General features: G+C 40.4%; 1 protein-coding gene across 8 annotated transcripts in view; it reads right to left on the bottom strand.

Moving 5' to 3' along the window:
- Positions 1 to 4,435: 4,435 nt before the first annotated feature.
- Frmpd4 (FERM and PDZ domain containing 4) overlaps positions 4,436 to 18,999 on the bottom strand; it is a 631,873-nt gene continuing 617,309 nt past the window's right edge. For 7 of the 8 annotated variants that reach the window (XM_057759464.1, XM_057759460.1, XM_057759459.1 and 4 more), the window contains 3 exons: positions 11,629 to 12,687; positions 9,923 to 11,212; positions 4,436 to 8,353 (listed from right to left, as the gene is read on the bottom strand). In XM_057759464.1, the coding sequence (XP_057615447.1) occupies positions 7,032 to 8,353; positions 9,923 to 11,212; positions 11,629 to 12,687 (3,671 nt within the window). In that variant the 3' untranslated portion in view covers positions 4,436 to 7,031. Of the gene's footprint in view, positions 8,359 to 9,922; positions 11,213 to 11,628; positions 12,688 to 18,999 lie in introns of all 8 variants that reach the window. The other variant, XM_057759465.1, reaches the window with a different exon arrangement.

Below are 18,999 nucleotides of genomic sequence, written 5' to 3'. Positions count from 1 at the left end.
ACTACTCTTGATAAGGTTTTATGGGAAAGACCTGCTTAAGTTATGTAGTTTCTCATGTTCTTTGCTTATTTCTTGAGTTCTTGAGAGTTTTTAAAATTGGTATATATTCATTATCCATAGTGGTTGGACTTGACCAAAACATTTTTTTTCTAAACTATATCTCAGTACGTTGACCATATTTACTACCCCGATTCTTTGTTTATCTTCTAAGGCATGGTCTCACTAATGATTCCAGGTTGTGCCTGTACCTGGCAGGAGAGTAATGTAAAAGACTGGAAAGCCAGGCATGGAGTTGCTTAGATATAGTCTTAGAACTCAGGTGGGTGAGGCAAGAGGGTTTCAAGTTCCTAGCCAGTCTGGTCTACTTCGTGAGAACCTAAACAAACAAAACTCCAGCTAGTTTCACAAAATTTTCTACTGTCCTTAGCCATTTGGAATTAATTGGTAGAAAGTATATTCAAATTTTGAGATTTTTTTTTCTTTTGCCTAACTGTATTTTATTCTGGTCACTAAGTGTCAGCCTGCCATTTTCTCATTCAGATATAGCCTGCAGATAAAGGCTGTTTGGAAGGACACTGCTTCTGAACTCCTCTTTTGGCAGAGAATGATAAAGGCTTACTCACTCTAGAATAGGCACTCTGTCTTTGCTAGAAGGTTTATCAGTCTTATTAATCACTATGCCCACACGGTATTTGCCCACCGTTAGGAAGTTATTTATAGCTGTTGAATAAGTGAGTAGAATCAGCCTGCCTTTTTAAAGTAGGAGACAGAAAATAGTCATGGATTATTGATGGGAAGGCAGGATAGATAGACAACAGACACCAGTGAAGATGGAAACAGTAGAAATAGCATTTAGTTGGAGGTTTCCAAGGAAATTAAGATCCCTGGTAAGAAGCTTCCATAGTAGCAGTTTTCCATTTGGCTTTTTCGAAGGTCTGTAGTGTTCATGATCTCTCTTCATACTTCTGCCCACTATAGGGAAGTTAGCATCTGTGTTACCCTTTTGTGAACCTTGTGACCTGCAATAACTACAGGCCAGACAGGGTAGTCCCACTTGCAAAAATGTTATGGAAATAACCAACCATTTTCTAATGTGATTTTAGGCCCACTCCACAGAATTATGCCAGGCACTATTATTTGGACCAAAAACTCATGGATTGATAAAGTCATAAACCATAAGGAGACCCTAATGCCTTAATTCTGCTAAGAGGACACAGTATTAAACTGACCTCCTATTTCTTATTTCTATATGTATATATTAATTAGTTCTTCTGTTATAGATGAGCTCATCAGAGGAGCTGCTTTTTTCTGTAGCATTCAGAAAATAGGATACTATGGTCTACTCAAGTTCTAAATTGGACAGCCATATCACACCGTCTCCCTAAAACACAAGAATCATAGTGAACGAGGGGGTCAGAAATATTGTAGGAGTTAGAATCAGTGGGTGTTTGCTGTGAAACTGCTTTATTGGCTATGAGAAGGCTGCTGCATAGACAAAATTACAGTGGCTATGACTATGTACACAAGATGTACAGAAGAATGAACGATGCCGGCAAAATCTCCCCATGAATTTGGAGGGGGCTCATGAACTCCTACTCTTAGTTGAGCAGCTTTTGACAGGTGATAGCTAGGGAGGGAGGGTAGTTTTCTTCAGGGATGAACTCCCTGAAAGACTTCCACGCACTAGTAGATAGTCCCACAGTCATTCACATAAAGACAGCACTAAGTAGGCTCTGTGGGAAAGGAAAGTGATAGGGAGATAAGAGAAGGGTTTGGGAGAGAATGGGCTAAGGCTACCATGCACCGGTATATAGTCCTACATGCACTCATACAAGGGCAAAACTAAGCAGACTCTGTGGGTTTCAAAACAGAGTAAATGAGATATGGGAAAGGAAAGTGATAGGAAGGTAAGAGAAAGGTTGGGAGGGAGGAAATGGACTGAATTTGATCACAAACACATATGCATATATGAAACTCTCAAACAATAAGAAAATAAAGTACAAATACCGTATAAATCTATGGCTATAGTGAATTTTACCCACATATTGCGAACAATACGTCACATATGGCACAGAAGTTTGCTTCAAGCTGTGAGGTGGAAATGAGAATAAGCAAGAAGAATGCAAATTAAAAAAATCGAAGGCTCTAAAATGATTATGTGAGAAAAAATGAGGTGTAATTATAAATATGGTGGGAAAGACCAGAAGGATCTCAGCTGAAGGTAGCAGGTTAATTTTCTAAACCACATGGGATAATTATCTATCTATTTCCCAGCAGGGTAGGTTTTGTTTTCTTCCACTATTTTGTGCAGCAACAACATTTTGGAGGTAGAATTTTTCCCATGGATTCCTATGTGGGGCTTTAAAATTACAAAATGATCTTTCTCAACCCTCCTTCCAAGGCTCAAAGAACATCTTGGGGGTGGCAGGCGAAGAACGCGAGAGCCTGAGCCTGGGCAGGAATCTTAGGACATGCTGGTCTCTAATCATCACATGGCCAAGCCACTTTTGCCCTTGCAGCATCTGTGACCACCTGCACAAGAGTGAGCCAACTAAATTTCTTCTTCCAGAGTCGGTGACGGAGAGACTTAGGAGGCTCTGCCTCTAACTGAGGAGGAATAAGAAGATGGGGGGTGCATGTGCTGGGGAGACCTGGGGGGAATTGGACAGGAGAAATTGGAGTGGGTATTTCAGTTATATATTGTGTGAAATTCTCAAAAAAATCAGTTTCAAAATATTTTTAAGTTGAGATAGGTAGGCAAGGGATAACTGGAATAACTAAGAATACCCAGTTTGGTGATGATGGTTAAGTTGCTATAAATATAACCTCAGTTTAAAAAATTGAATTCTTGTTCCTTGATATTTTAAAGCTGGGTAGCTATTACTTTAATCTGCCTTTGAGGGAGGATTAAGCTCATTGCATCTAAATTTCTTTTGCATACTTTATGTACTATTAGAGAGAAAATGAATATTGAAATCCATAGAGACAAATTGAAAGCTTGTCTCATAGACAGACAGACAGACACACACACACACATCAAAAATGATCATGTTCAAAGGAAAAACAAAATCAGGCTAGAGACAATGTAATATTTATGTGCTTTTATCCCCCACAACCATAATCTTCTATGTCTATCTCTCATCTCTTCATTTTCCCCCTTCCTTTCTTTTCCCTTTCCTTTCTCTCCCCTCCCCTTTCCCCTCACTTCTGGGAATGGAACCCAAGGTCTTATATAGGACATACATGTAACTTTCTAAGTGTTTAGATAAGAAATTGGCGAACATAGCTGATTTGATCTCCTTAGATTTCCAATTTCAAAAAACAGTTATCAGGAGCCCAGTGAATGATAAAGAACAAATTGCCCCATTTCCAAATCAAGCAAACTTCAGGCAAAAGAGATTAAAGCAACATTCTGAGTGGCTCAGAGATAACATTAAGGTATATGACAATTTGCATTGGAAGTCTATGGAATCAGAATGTAAGTGGGTGGAGCGTCTTTACCATGAAAGATGGAGTTCTTAGCAAAAGGAATCAAACTCTTGTATTGATATTGTACCTGGTGGTTTCAAAACTTATTTTCAGCCTCTCTTTTCTAGAAAATATTTGCCTGTACCATTAGATTCATTCCTGTTGAACAGAAAGTTGGTGGCATTTGTGTTAACTTTGACACCCAAAGAAACTGTATCAAATAGTGGTTCTCACTAATGCTGCAATTGTTTTTCATGTGACACCTCTCCCTCTCATGCCAACTATGTGCCTTCTGACAAATCCACTTGCATAAGTATGAGGGAATTGGGGTCCAAGTGCTCAGACCACTTCTGAGTTCAAAGTTAGACTCAGAAGAATGAAGACCCCAAAATGTATATAGAAACTGGTGATGGGGGAAAGAGACAGCAATTGTGGATAATGTCTTTGGTGGCCGGGTTTGTCAAGGATTTTCGTTTTCATTACCATTCATTTCTCTAGCGCTTGTTTAATGATGTGGAGAAATTGTTCATTTCTGATATGTGAAGTGGCATGGTTATGTTTACAACTTCTTATTCCCAGAAGATTTTTACTGAAATATTCATGGATTAAACAAGATGATGTCTGGGATTTGCTTCTAAATCACACAGGCTGGAAGGAGGTGAGTAGAAATGGAGAAAGTAAAACTGGTCAGGAGGTGATGGGCAATGAGTCCCCAATTGGTTCCTTGTAGAATTGTGTGCAACCTTGCACACATTTGTACCTTTTATAAGGACTGCCTAATAAAAGTGGTGGGGGATATACTTGGGAAAACAGAGGAGACACTGAAAGGTGACAAACTCCAGTGCCAGGTAGCTTTGCTCTCCAGTTCCATACTCTTCAAACTTTAACGACTGTAACTCTACCTGTGACAGGATTTTTGCATATATGCACCAGGCTTATTTGTTTGATTATTTATTTATTTATTTATTTAAAATCATGTACATATACCACTGTACTATTAGCCATTATAAAACATACACAAACATAAAAAACTAGATAAAAATAAACACAAGTATCATTCTAGTATGTTCTTCCTATATGCTAATGGACCTGGGCTTCAGTGAGAAGCCCCATGCTTAGTGAAAGGAAGGGGGCCTTTTGAGACTTTTGAATAGTAAAGACTGTTTAGGAGAACAGAAACTTACTTGAGTAGCCACAGGAAATATGAGATTGACTAGAAAGACCCAGAGCTATTTCCCTGAGGCTTCTCAAAGAACCACAATGGACTAGGAAGTTGTTCTAGCTAGATTTGCAATTTGAGAAAGGACCATCATTTTCTTGTAAGCTTCTTTTCAGTATATGCACTATACATAATGTGTTCTGCACACAGTCAGGATACAATATGCATAGAAAACAAACATCCTCCACATAGTATCTTGGGCAATATAGGTAACACAACAATCATGATAATTATAATATCTAACATTGAATACTTATTCTCCATCAGATATTGTGGATAGAACTTTACAATACACAATTTTACTTAAAACTTGTGAAAACCCTATGGAAATAGATCTCATTACTGAAGTCCATTTCACAATAAGGAAATCGAGACTGCAAAAAAGATAACTTTCTGAAGATGAAAGGGCTAGCGAATGGCAGGACCAAAATTTAAATCAAGATGTTTCAGATCCCAAGCCCCACATTTCATAACTTCTAAACCATAATGCCACCAGAAGGAACTAATATAGTGTCCAAACCAAGAGACCGTATAGATGATTAAATGAGATAATACATGTGATAATGTTTAGCACATTGTCTGACACAGAGCACACATCCTATTATTGTTTGTATTATAGTACACAGAATATTTACTACAATTTTCCACAGTAAACACCACTAATGTCTCTCAATAGCAAAACACCAAATATTTAGAATCATAATGAAATAATGTTTTATTATTTAATCAAACATTATTTATAATAACACATGTCTGAACACCTTCCATTGATTACAATCTATAAATCTGTGGTGTGGCTTTTGCTGAGTCACTGTGGACCTTGCTAGGTCTCCTGCACGGCAGGCTAGAAAAATGGGAAATATTGGTTCTTGCTATACTACTCTTATTCTAAGAAGCCATTTACATAAATAGAATGTGGAGAGCTTGACTACAGAGTGATCCAGGAACTACATATGTACATATCAATTTAACTTATGATCAAAGAGTTTGCCTTCTTTTGTTTTGATCCAAATATAGTTTTAGAGAGATGATAGTTGAGAACACACCTTTGCATTCCCTTAGTTTCACTTGAAATGGTCAAATTTGCCATGTTTTTGTTCTGATTTCATATTTCTATCAGCCAAATGAAGTATTCATTAAAGAAATACTACGTTTTGAATCATGGTTTCAATGATCAGAGTAGTCATCTCTCCTTGATTTACTGGAACATCCTAGATTTGAACTTTTGTCTCAGTAGTAGTAGGCTGTCCTTCCATGGTTTGTGTCTAGCCATAGCTCCAATAAGGTAGGTGCCACAGGAAGCTCTTAGAGCCGAGGGCTGCGAGCTAAAGGCTAAGATGTGCTTCGCAGGTGCTGGTGTGTGGTCTGATTTACAACACCGGGTCTGTACTTTTTGTGATGATTATGTCTTCTGTTTTGTGTAATTCTATGAATATTTTACTAGGTGCTCTCTAAAGGAAGTCATAAGCTTCATGGTTGAATCGGAAGAAAAGAATGCCTTTGGTTTATGTATTTTGATGTTGAGTCAAAGCAGATCTCTCTTTTTCACTAAACAATTTAATTTTGGCCTTACTAATTCCATTTATTTTATGCAATTAGATAAGCCATACCTTTAGCTACTGCCTAGGATCCTGCCCATTGTTTCCTCTGTTCTTCTGTTTGGGGAAGTTTTAATGTCCAGAAATACTATAAAGAGCGTTTATGTTGACACAATGGAATCTACCCCACCCCCTGCCCATCTGCAGCATAAACCAAAATTAAATATGTGGGAATTCTTGGAAGAAAGCATCCAATAACAAAACACTATGAGCAAAAGTTAATTTATTATAGATATTTTCTAATAATTCATAATAGCTTCTTGAATTTTAAATATCCTTTTGCTAGTTCCAATGCTTAAAATCATAACTTTTAAAACACAAGAACTATTTTATATACATTTTGATTTCTTTTCTATTTTTTCTTTTGATTTTTACTTCTAAATATGAATGATAGGGTCTCTAAGTATCCACTTGGAAGGATAGGGAATAGGATTCATTGCTTTCCTCTAATATGGTAAAATTTAAAATTTCACATCATATGCCTGGAGTTTTGACTATATGAAAAATAGCCAAATGCCATCATTTTCTCATATATTCCTTTTACATGTAATATATGTATAATATAAACAGAATACATCTGATTGGGACATTTCAACATTTCATCAATGTAACTTCTATCTCCTATTTTATATAAAAGAACAAAATATACAGAGAGAAGAAAGGAGACATCTGTTCAATGTACACAGAAAGTAAAGAAAAGTTCACGTATGGCTTTGCAAAGGTAGATTATGATGTGACTTTCATATTTATTTATTTAAAAGCATCTTGAGAGAACGTGTTAGTGTGCTTACAAGAGCGGCCATGGTGGTTGAATGTCGTATCGATAGTCCAATACTAGGATCCCCAGTGGTCTTGCCAGTGGCTGCCTCAGCAGCTTTCAGGAGACAAATATAGTTTATGACCACTTCATCAATCTTCGCTACAATTTCCTGCCGCTGTGTTTCAGAGTTCACGACTTTCACCAACCGCATACAAGCTTCTGTTAGGCAACAGAGCACTTGAAAACTGGAACTCATAGCTAAAAGCATCTCTTCTGGGCTTTTCTCGGCCATTGCCATTTTTCTACAGGCACTTCCCAACTGTCTGGACTCAATGGATAACAGTTGCTTATACTGAGAAAGTGTAAGGTCATATGCTTCAGGGCGTGATTCCTCCCTCTTCGCCTTGGTTGCCCTGACAAGACAGAGCAGCTCATTGGCATCATTCTGGGCTTCAAGGAACCCATCGGGCATTCCATATGTGCTAGCCTTTAGGGCATTTATTCTTGCAATTCGGGCATCAAAAGCCAGACTGCTGAAGTCCAAGTCATCTGGGCCACTGGAGTCTTCTGTCCAGACCTTCAGCATTGGCCCCCTCGACAGTTCTCCTTGTTTCTGCAGTCCAATACCCAGAGATGACTTGCTTGGTTCCTGCATGGCTTGAGTTATCTGTGGTCGATAGAGGCAAGAGACCTGAAGGGTGGTCTCTTCCTCCTCTTCCTCCTCATCCCCATCTTCATCCTGCCCTTGGTTCAGAAAACAGTAGCTGAAGGGCCCTCGGCATCTCCAGTTGCTGCCCTCCAGCTTCCGCAAGGGTAGGGTCCTATACAGCTTTGAGTCTTTATGAGACACTAGGGACCTTTTGTGAAACTTTCCCTCAGGGATAAAGTGCATCGAGCTTTGGGAAAAACTTTTGGTGAGCTTCTTCCCCAGGGGGAGTTCCACTCGTCTTTCTGAACTGGCCTCATGTGCTTCTGTGATACCTGGATACTTCAAGCTGACTGCACCCTTGGTTCTCTCTTGGAAGGTCTCCAAACCTACGGGTCCTGAGAGGACACTGCTGCTTTGTCTGAGTGCCCTCTGGCTGGGGGGTGTCCTGAGGCTCCCCCCTCTCAGATCTGCTGGCCACCAGCTCACAGCCTCTCCAAATGCCTGGTTTGCTTGGGAGAAATCATTAGGGTCTTGATTTGGGCTTGGCACCTTTGATTCCAAGTGAATATTTGATGGTAGCAGGATGGGATCAGCTTCAGGGTGTTGAGACCAAGCTGAAGGCATGCCTCCTTGTCTCTCCTTCCCAGGCTCTGTCAAAGCTACACTAGGGGTAGTAGAAAAACAGAGAGAGTCGTTAAGCATCCCCGGGTGAACATTTTCACTGCTGCTTTATTCGATAGCTGTTATTTTTCAAGGGTCCATTTTAAAAGAGCTGCCATGTGTCAAGACTACCCAGCTTCCCAAAGATTCCTCCCTGACTTCACATAACAGTTTCTGATGTCAACAGATGGCAAAAACTCGTGGAGTCTATTACTCCTTGACCTACTGACCCAGATGAACTTGTCTAGAAATCTGAAACATTTGTGTAGAGACAATTGCATTTCATGAATTTTCTTGCTCATGGTATGTACCTATGAAAGGTTAGACATATAGTTAGTAAATAAACATTACACTGTATATATTATTCCAACAAAATTGAGATTGAGATATTTAAGTTCCATCTTAAGGGAGTTGGCTTAATTGTGGCATGGGTTACCATTTTTAAGTGTCTAAATTGAATTCTTGCTAATTAATTCAGCTACCTGTTTTAAAAGGACAACATGAGTTGTGACATTTGCTTGGTATAGTGCTTAAGGTCAAGACACTAGACAAATTACTCAATGTCCATAAGAAAAAGAAGCTGTCATGTGAAGAAGAGCAAGAGGTAATGGAGGAAAAGGCTCTCTGCAAGCCATGGAGGGTTAAAAGGCACTGTTTGTATGATTTATAGGTGACCACGCTGCTAGACAATAAGTTGGGTAACATTCACAGTCAACTTTTCCAAGGCAGCCAAAGCTAATGGTGAGTTTGGGGGAGAACTAGAAAATCTTCTGAAGACTCTGAAGGATATTTTTTAAAGGTAGAACTAGAAATCAACTTGTATGAGATCTCAGTAACCTTTACTGGCCACTATGGGAAAAACACCAGTGTCAGAACGGGAAACATTAAGAGCTTCTACTTGGGTCACCTGATGATCAACCAAATAGGCCAGGAAGAGGGTGAGCCTGCTGGGTGGTGGGTTAAGGTGGACACAAAAGTGCCTGTGTTATTAATTCTACTTGATATAGATTTGATTTGAGGGGCTTGTCATAATCCTTCGTATTCTTCCCAACACTGGTGTCCATAAAAGACATGAGACTATTACTTTAGGGAAGGTGTTCCTTAAGGGTGAGGGAAGAATCTATGACTCTGCTGAGACACAGAGAATTTTGACAAACCTACAGCCTCCCTCCATGTCTGCTCCATATCCTTCCCTAAACAACACAGCAGCAAGACTAGAAAGGGATTATCTCAGCAAGAAGGAAATGAATGTATCATGTGACCTTAAGCAATACTATGTTGTAGCCGGGAGTCATATGGGGACCTCTGCATTCAGAACTCAGAACAGAATTTATGACTCCATCAAATCCTAAAGTAAGAGCAAAGCAAGATTATAATGAGAAAACCCTATTTCCCACATTGTTCCCGATTGAGAAGCCACTATTTATTGCCAATGAGTCAATGATTGCTTCTTAACAGCTCTGTGGCCTCTTTTCTACCTATTACTCTATATTTTTAGGTTTGTTGTAAATAAGGTTCCCCGTGTTCCTGGCACATAAAATAAAACACTAAATCCATCATTGCTGTACCTGTGGTTTCCTTAATCTTGGGCAATCGATGGCATCCATCTCTCAAAGTGCCAAACAGGGGATCGGCATTAATGGCTGTGTGCAGAGCAGGCACTGACATGCGCGGACACATTCCTTCTGTCTGTGGGTGTAATTCCTTGAAGGTGGCTCCATGGTTGGGATGGCCAGGGACTCTCTCATCCGGTGAAATATAACTCCCTCCTTTTCCAGAAGCATCTGGAATCAGGTGCTTAGCCATGGAGGGGCAGAGGGGCGATTCCACAGGAGTGGCACAGGTACTACTACCGCTGCCTGGGCCACAGCCTGTGTCCACTGAAGAGCCTTGAGAGCTCTGTAGAGAAAAATGGCCCTCACTCTGCAGGGATGACATCCGCTTAGCCAAATGGTAGTCACAAAGGCGGGCCACGCTATCTTCAGCCTCAGGAAGCTTAGTGGCATGGTCACAAGTGGGCGAATCAGCATCTTCAGGGTTTTCTAAGTCTTTGGCTGAGGCCACGCAGGCCATGTCTGTTAGAAAGCGGTCCCCTTGGTCAAGTCCTGAACTGTCATCAGCCTCTCCTTCCACAGCACCATCCTCCTTCCCTTCGGCCTCCCTGTTTCCCAGACCCGGACCTCTGGGAAAAGTTTTCATGGCTGGTGCTTCCACGCCGCTTTTCTCTACCACCCCACTATCAGAGGCCACATACCATCTTTGGCTGTCCTTGCGAAAGGCAGTTCTCTCCAGGTTAAAAGTGCTGAGGTGTGGACTGTCTCTCGAAGACACAGTGCCAACTTTGCCTTTGGTGTCCTCCTCCATCTCTGCCATTTTGGTTCCTTGCTGTTTTTTTCCTGGCACATTCCCACTCAGGGAGGCTTTGCCCTCTCCCTCAGCAAGTTTGCTTTTCCTTTTGCTGGTACAGGAATATGTCACTGACCCCATATGTAGTTTGCTAAAATAGTCCGTGACCGACTTGGTCTCCATGGTTTCTGGCTCCATTTCCATGTGGTCTGTGTGAAGAATCTGCTTGGAAGGCACAACTTTGGGTGGAAGGTCGGTCACTGGGCGAGCAGCCAGGCCATGGGAGGACTTTGGAGGCAAGCCCCCTGAGGGGGCTTTGGAGGTGGGGAACTCTGTCTGCTCTTCTGCCAGAGGGTGATAGCCTTCGTGAGTGGCCAAGAACATGCGGGAGAGACTTTCCGACTGCTTCTGGGCTGCAGCTAGCTCAGAACCTTCTGTCATTTCAGAAGAGTTAGTCTCATTGCCCGAGTCTGATGAAGACTCAGGGCTATAAGCCCGCAAGATGGCTACACCTGTATGCCATAAAAAACAAGAAGCAGTTAATGGCTGGAGCAGAGGCACCTAGAGACATGCAAGAAAATGTGACTCATAATTATTACAAAAATGAAAGCAAACAAGCACAATGACAAAAATAACAAAATTAAAAAAAAACAAGATTTTTTTTCCCTTTTCAATAAGGACTCTGATTTTATTGCACGCAAGTTGTTCCAGAGAAGGGGAGGGGCGTCATAATTTATTTTTAAATTAGCAACAAAGGAAATCACCTAACACAAAACCCTATGATGATATATTTATGGATCAGCATATTTATGAAATGGGACACGTATGAAATGGAAAACATCACAGAACAGGACTCCAAGGACAAATGGCTCAAAAGGATGAGATGACAATGGTTATCAGTGAATAAATGTAACAATGGTGAAAGAACCTGAACTGTCACTCTTCTGTTGTTCTTCTGAGAGAGCTTCTAGGGCTTCTAGTGTGGAAACGACAGTAGGGTCCAGTCCCTTCTCACACTTGCCCTCTGCGCTGGTGGGCACAGCATCAATGAGGGACACAGGAATCTCCTCATTCTGTAGGCTGCTGCTTTGTTCCTTGTCCTCTTGGAAGGATGTTGCCTGGCTCTGAGTGTCCTCCTCATCAGAACTGTCTCTAAAGCCAGGTGGGGGAGCAGCGATGGCCATGTTCAGAGAACGCAGGAGGAAGTCATCCTCATTGTCATCACCTTCTGGAGGAGGCAGGGTCGTGAGGTCAATGATGTCATCACTTGACCCTGACAGGTCAAGGATGGCTGGTTGATTCATCTCACTCACCACAAGGTCCTCCTCGCAGCTCACCTCATCTTCCTCTTCTGCATCATCAGTGTTTTCTGCGTAACAGATGTCATGTAAGAGGGGCTCCTCTATCCCTTCAGGGGCTTCAAAGTTCTTCACATCACCGATGTTTGCATATACAGAATTTGCCACAAACTGGATGCTGTCTGTGTCTGGAGTGAGGTCCAGGTTTTTCATGTCATTGGCACTGCTGATGTAGAGATTCCTCTGCTTCTCCAGCATTTCTGGATTCTCGTCTAACAGTCTTTCATAGCCTAGAGTTGGGGGACTCATGCCATCATCCAGGGCAAGATCTCCAAAAATAAAGGACACTTTAGCTCCTCGTGGGGATTCCTGTGCTTTCTTAAGAGTGTCTGGTCCTGAGAGGGTCAGCAGGGACCGCTGAGCTAGGCTTCTGTAGTCGGCCTCACAGGGGGCATCTCCTGGCTGAGTCAGTGGTTGGCTAAGTTCATCAGAACTGTATGAGTTGTCAATGTATAAATGCCGGTGCTCTTTGGGACATAAGGTGCTGTCTGTCATCTCAACTGTCTTCTGCTTAGAATCTATATATGTGATTTGGGCTTCTTGTTCCCCTTCGCCAATGAAGGTGGTCATCTGGGGCATACAGTTCCAATCAGGGCCAAGGACATTGTGTTTGCCTTTATTTTCTGTTCCTAAAGAGAAAGAATTAGGTAGATAGGTTATTATGTTGTATGGTTTTAGGGATGGTAGAGGCTCTCTGTCTGTCTGTCTGTCTGTCTGTCTGTCTGTCTCTGGTATGCAGTTATACGTATGTGTATATGTGTATATGTGGGTATGCTCAGCCATGAGTGTGCACATGGAAACCAAACAAATGACTGCTATCTAACTCTATCATTTTTCATCTTATATTTTCCAGTCAGGGTCTCTCACTGAACCCAGAGCTTGGTGATTCAGTTAGGCTGACTCACCAGTAATTCTCTGGGGTTCACTTTCCATTGTTGGGGTAAAGTTGTAGACCACCAGACACGGATTTTCATGCGGTTACTATGGACCCAAATGCAGGCTTTCATGTTTGCACAGCAGGCATCTCATCCACTCAGTCATCTTCCCAGTCCTGTCTGTGTTTCATAATTTAATGGCTTGTACTATCACGGTGTTAGTACATCACCCAGCGTTCCAAATAGGGCACTACTTGATGTAAGCTCCAGTTGTTAGGTTCCTTGGTTAGGAGACTCGCTCTTAACCAAATTGACACTGCATAAAATAGAGTTGCTATTTAATAACTAGCATCTTGGAGGAGAGGATGATGTTTTAATTCTACCCTTGTTACTGTTATTAGGACTCAATAATGTCTATGAACAGAAATACGTCAAATGACTTTTACAGTCTTTAAAGGTAATATTCCTTTAATAATTCCCAGAAATTATTTCATTTATTTTGTGAAGTGATATCTAACATTCTGTACTTGGTGAAAGATGATAATGGATTTCCTCTTCCTTGGGTTATGAGAAAGGCAAGGATCTCCATAGTTCTCTCACATATATGAGGAAACTAAACGTAGTAACTCTATTTTCAGCCTACTTGAACCTTAGTGGGTATAATATATTCATATATAAATGCCAGTATTCATATTTATATGTATGTGTATATGTGTATAGAATACATAAGACAGATCCCTCACAGGACCTCCTTTCAGCTATTTCTGGTCATATTTAATATTTGGGCTCATTTCAACATTTGTTTATATCATGAGAACTTGGGAAGATTTGCTTGATGTTTCTCACCAATGAAAATTGCAAAACACAAATTTAAATATTATTGTGTCATTTGCTCTTCAAAGATGTTTTAATGTGGAATTTACATGTGGAGATTTACTCTGATCTTTAGCAAGAGCAAAAAGTAGGTCATTCTGTGGCTATTGTTGTGTTGATTCCAGAAGCAACATTCTGAGGAAAATTCAGAGCCATACTATCTTGTCCTCTGTTTTTCAGACTGTCCTCAGTCCCATATTTGGGGCATACTGACCCCAGGTATATGTGACATTTGGAAAAGAAAGTCAGTTTTACTTGAGTAGTTTTTGTTCTTCACAAATTATATAATGTTGTGCAATAATACACTGGCCATATTTGCGTCTTACTTTGCAGTCAAACTGTCAACCCCATTTCATCAAAAACAATAAATAGATCATGATACTCTAAGTGTGTTTGTATGTGTGCATGTGTGTATATGTGCGCACACATGTGTACAGGACTGATTGTTGCCAAGAGACAGAATAATTAGCAGAGCTTCATTGTAACATGGCCATAAGTTTAGACAAGAATGTGGCAAAGACTTTCTAGAAAGAGGGTCAAATAGTAAATATTTGATATTTCTTAGACCAATTTTAACATAGTAGTAGCCAGAGATGAAAGATATGTAAACACATGGGGGTATGGGTTGAATGGCAGTCGGCAGTCTCCGAAAGACATGTCCACTTGAAGAATGTTTCTTTATTGAATGTGTGACCATATTTGGAAAATAGTTTTATTTACTTAATTAAGGATCTTGATATGAGATTATCCTGAATAACTTGTGCAGTTTCTTAATCCAGTGGCAAGTGGCTTTAAGGCAGAAGAGAAAGAAAAGAATCTGGGCCACACCGGGAAGAACTGAAGGCCGTGTGAAGACACAGGCAGCGGCTAGAATCACTGTTCTAACCACAAAGAATGCTGGCAGCTATCAGTGATAGGAAGGAATAGGAAATATCTTCACTTAGATCTATTGGAGGAAGCCAAGATATGTCTACACCTCGATTTTAGTCTACAGCTTGATTTTAGACCTCTGGCCTTCAAACAATGAAAGAGTCGATTTCTGATTCTTTTTCCAAGTCATCACATTTACAATTATTTCTTGTCAGAACCTAAGGCAAGTGATATAATGTATATGGCTTCATTTCAATAAAACTTTATTCATAAGAACAGGAGTCAGCCCATTTGTCCTGGTTTTCTAACTCTTGAGTTTGAATAATAAGTAAACTAAATAGGTCAGAAAGCTTAGCACCAATTACATGTATTTAGAGTTTCCTAATGCCAATAAATGCATATGTATGCAGAGTCAGGGATTTTAAAAACGTTTAAAGGTAAAGTTTCAAGATAGGATAAAAACGTTAGCTTATAGGTTCTTATTAGAAGGTTCTGAATAAAGTCTATCTCAACTTGAGATAAGAAAAATATCTGTGCTCCATTTGGGCTTTCTTCTATAATGTATACTATTTACCTTCTTGGAATGGGCCAGGAGACCTAGAAGACTCTGGGATGGGAATTGTGGCTTAGCCTTCACTGAACTAAGCATGAAGTATAATAACTAATCTCCATTGTTGACTTACTGATTTTCCAGCCTCTGGGAGACACACTTACTGAAGGTGTTTACAGAAAGATGTTAACAGCGCAAGGGAGACACAACCTGGATGTGGATGACAGTGTCCCATGGGCTTGGGTACCAAACTGAACAATAATGACAAAGTGCTGAATGCTAACCTAGCAGTTAGTACTCTTGGCCTCCCTACTGCCGATGTGATGTTCTCAGCTACCTCAGGTTCCTGCCCCCATGCCTTTCCTGCTAGGTTGGACAGTAGCTTTCCCTGCCGTGTTGGGCAGTAGCCTCAAACTGCTAGCCAAGGTAAACTTTTTCTTAAGCAACTTTGTGTCAGGGATTTGTTCACAGCAATGAGCAAGGTAACTGATATCAGAACTTTGCTCTTTATCATTCCTCTATCTCAGGAGACCTTCTGGCAATTTCCAAAGCTGTACTAGCCATACAGCTCCTAAGTATCCTAGTTCATCTGACAAGAGGTAACTTAGGGCAGCAAAGGCTTATTTTTGTTCTAGTTTACAATCCATCACAGACAGCGGCAAATCAAGGTGACAGGATCTAATGACAATCTATTCACAGCCAAGAGCAAAGAGCAATGAATGCATTGCCATTGCTAGTGCTAAGCACACTTCTTCCACTCTTTTTTTTTGAGACAGGGTTTTTCTGTGTAGGTTTACAACCTATTGTGGAACTCTCTCTGTAGACCAGGCTGGTCTCAAACTCACAGAGATCCACCTGCTTCTGCTCTCCAAGTGCTGGGATTAAAGGTGTGTGCCACCATTTCCTGGTACTTTTTCCTCTCTTATACAGTACAGTACATAAATCCTGGGAATGGTACCACCCATAGTGGACTCAGTTTTCCCATGCCAATTAACACAATCAAGAAAATCCTTTCCAGACATGCCCGTAGGCCAGCTAGACAGCTCCTCATCGGATCTCCTTGTGGTGGTTTGAAAAGGAACGGCTCCCATAGACTCATATATTTGAGTGCTTAGTCATTGGGGAGTTTCACTACTTGACAGCCACTAGGAGGTATGGCCTTAGAGTAGATATTGCTTGTTGGAGAAAGTATGTTTCTAGGGGTAAGCTTTGAGGTTTCAAATACTCAAGTCAGTATCTTTCTCTTTGTTGGCTGTGGATCCAGATGTAGACCATTCAAGCTATTTCTCCAGTACTATGTCTGCCTGAATGACACCATGCTTCCCACCATGATGGCAATGGACTAAACTTCTGAACTGTAAGCCTTCTCCAACTAAATGCTGTTTGTAAATGTGTTACCATGGTCATGGTGTCTCTTCGCAGAAGTAGAACATTGACTAAGATACTCTCCTAACGGGTTATTCTAGATTACGTCAAGATGACAACTTATTTTATGTCCAAAACCATAAGCCCTAGGCAATCTTGATGCAGGATCAAATTGAGAGCTAACTGACTATCACACTAAGACCCAGGCTATTATTCACCTAGGCCTAGTGCTTCAACATTTTGTTCTTTCGGTGGCTTGTCTGTGCCACTCTGTTAGAGTGACGAATGTGTAGAGAGCACATATCTGTACCTTCATTCATGCAATAGCATTGAGCAAGACCACTGAGAGGCTAAACTTTTATTCTTTCTCCCAGTAATAATGCCTTTAACAACTAAGTCATTTTCCCTTCCACTTTCAACTGAACATCCCATCATGTGTTACTAAAAGCTGGACAGCATTAAGACTTCTATAACCATTTTTAGAGTGGTCAGTTTCCTTTTGTTCTTGCACCTGTAGAATTTCAACAGCTTATGGGAAAAAAGGATTTATTTTCTGGGTAAACTTTATGATTTGAAAATAAAAAGCCAGACACCAGTTTTCCAATGTGAAAAGATTGCATTAAATTGCCCAACTGTTCTTTGGAATCTCAAAGGTCATTGTTGAATGGCTGTAAATCTCCCTCAATGAAAAACATGGTTGTAAAAATGTTCACCACAAGACTCTCTGTATGTACTTACCACTTCCTTTTCATTTTTTTTTTGTTATGTGACCCAGGGGATAGAATCCAGAATCTTGTGCATGGTAGGCAATTGTTTTACCACAAGCTGCATCCTTGGCCCTTTCATTTTTACTCATTTACATCTCTCAGGGCTTCTCCTCTCTGTATTTCTTTGACTTTCATTATTATTTTTGTATCGTCCCCCAATGACTATTATTAGAATCACTAAACATCATTTTAAGCATTGCACACAGATTTTTTTCTAATTCTTACTTCCCAAGCTAATTTTTTTAGTAGAATTATGTGACTGAGGTAACTCAAATTTCAAGAATTTTGAAAACCCATACCCACTTAACGTGGCCTGGAAATTCAAGTGCCTTCAGAGTATCTTTCTTTCTTCTCTTTATTTCTTTTGGTATGGCTGCCCCTTATCCATGGCTAAAACTCCTTCTGTGTTTCCCAACTAGCATAATAAACATTACACAAGTCTACATGTACAGATATGTATGTACATACTACAGTGAAGATTTATGTTTTGGGTTCAGTTTGAAAATGAAATGATGTTTCTTTTTGCTTTTTAGAAATAGCAACAATGATTTTGTTCTCAAGAATTCTTTATACATACATACATACATACATACATACATGTGTGTGTGTGTGTGTGTGCATGTGCACACCATGGCAAGCATGTACAGGGCAGAGGACAACTTACAAAAGTTAGTTCTTTCTCTCCACCATGTGGGTCTTGGAGATCAAACTCAGAATTTTAGGTTTAGCAACAAGTGCTATCTCATCAGCCCTATAATTCTTTTTATTTCTCCTTCGTCTTCTTCTTCTTCTTCTTCTTCTTCTTCTTCTTCTTCTTCTTCTTCTTCTTCTTCTTCTTCTTCTGCTGCTGCTGCTGCTACTACTACTACTACTATTACTGTTGTTGTTATTTTGAGACAGTCTTCTTATGTAGCTCTAGCTGACCTGGAGTTTTCTATGTAACTAAGGCTGACCTCAGACTTGTGGTTATTCATAATAATTTTCCACTGAGTAAATTCTGGGTACTTGGATTACAGGAGTGCTACTATGTCTAGATGGCAGATTTCATTTTTCTAAAAACAGAATTCCTATTTGTGGGATCCTTGATTCTAATTTTTTTTCATTGTTCAGTAGTTCTGACTTGCATCGTAGCATCTCTTAGCTATATTTATTGGGCATCTACTCAGTCAGAAGAAAATGAAGACTGTGGAAAAAGTCACGAAACAAATCATAACTACTTGTACTCACTGGAACAGCTAATTTAACACGCATGACCCTCCTTGACCTTACTCTGGTAGAATTTTTGTCCCATCAAGTGGCTAGTATGAACTCGGTGATATTTTTGCCTTATCAATTCCCATATTATGGCTACTAGGGGGTGCCAGGGTAGAAGAGATTCCTTCTGGAACGTCCAAGTCCAAACTATGTGTGGTGACTCACACTGAGAATTACAGCACTCTGGAGGCAGAGCCAGGAATGCCATGACTTGAGGTTAGCCTGGGACATGGTGAGTTCCAGGCTAGCTTGGGTTTTACATTTTGTCTCCCTAAATAAATGCATACACACATAAGTAAATTTGTGACTTTATAAAATGTCAAAGCTGTAGTCTAGGATTTTAAAGAAAGAGATACTCTACAGCAGGGGACTTAATTCTCGGGGTCC

The sequence above is a fragment of the Chionomys nivalis genome, chromosome X, assembly GCF_950005125.1.
Source record: "Chionomys nivalis chromosome X, mChiNiv1.1, whole genome shotgun sequence".
Classification (NCBI taxonomy): Eukaryota; Metazoa; Chordata; class Mammalia; order Rodentia; family Cricetidae; genus Chionomys; species Chionomys nivalis.
The sequence above is the reverse complement of the archived record's forward strand: the minus strand, read 5'-3'. Positions and strand labels throughout refer to the sequence as shown.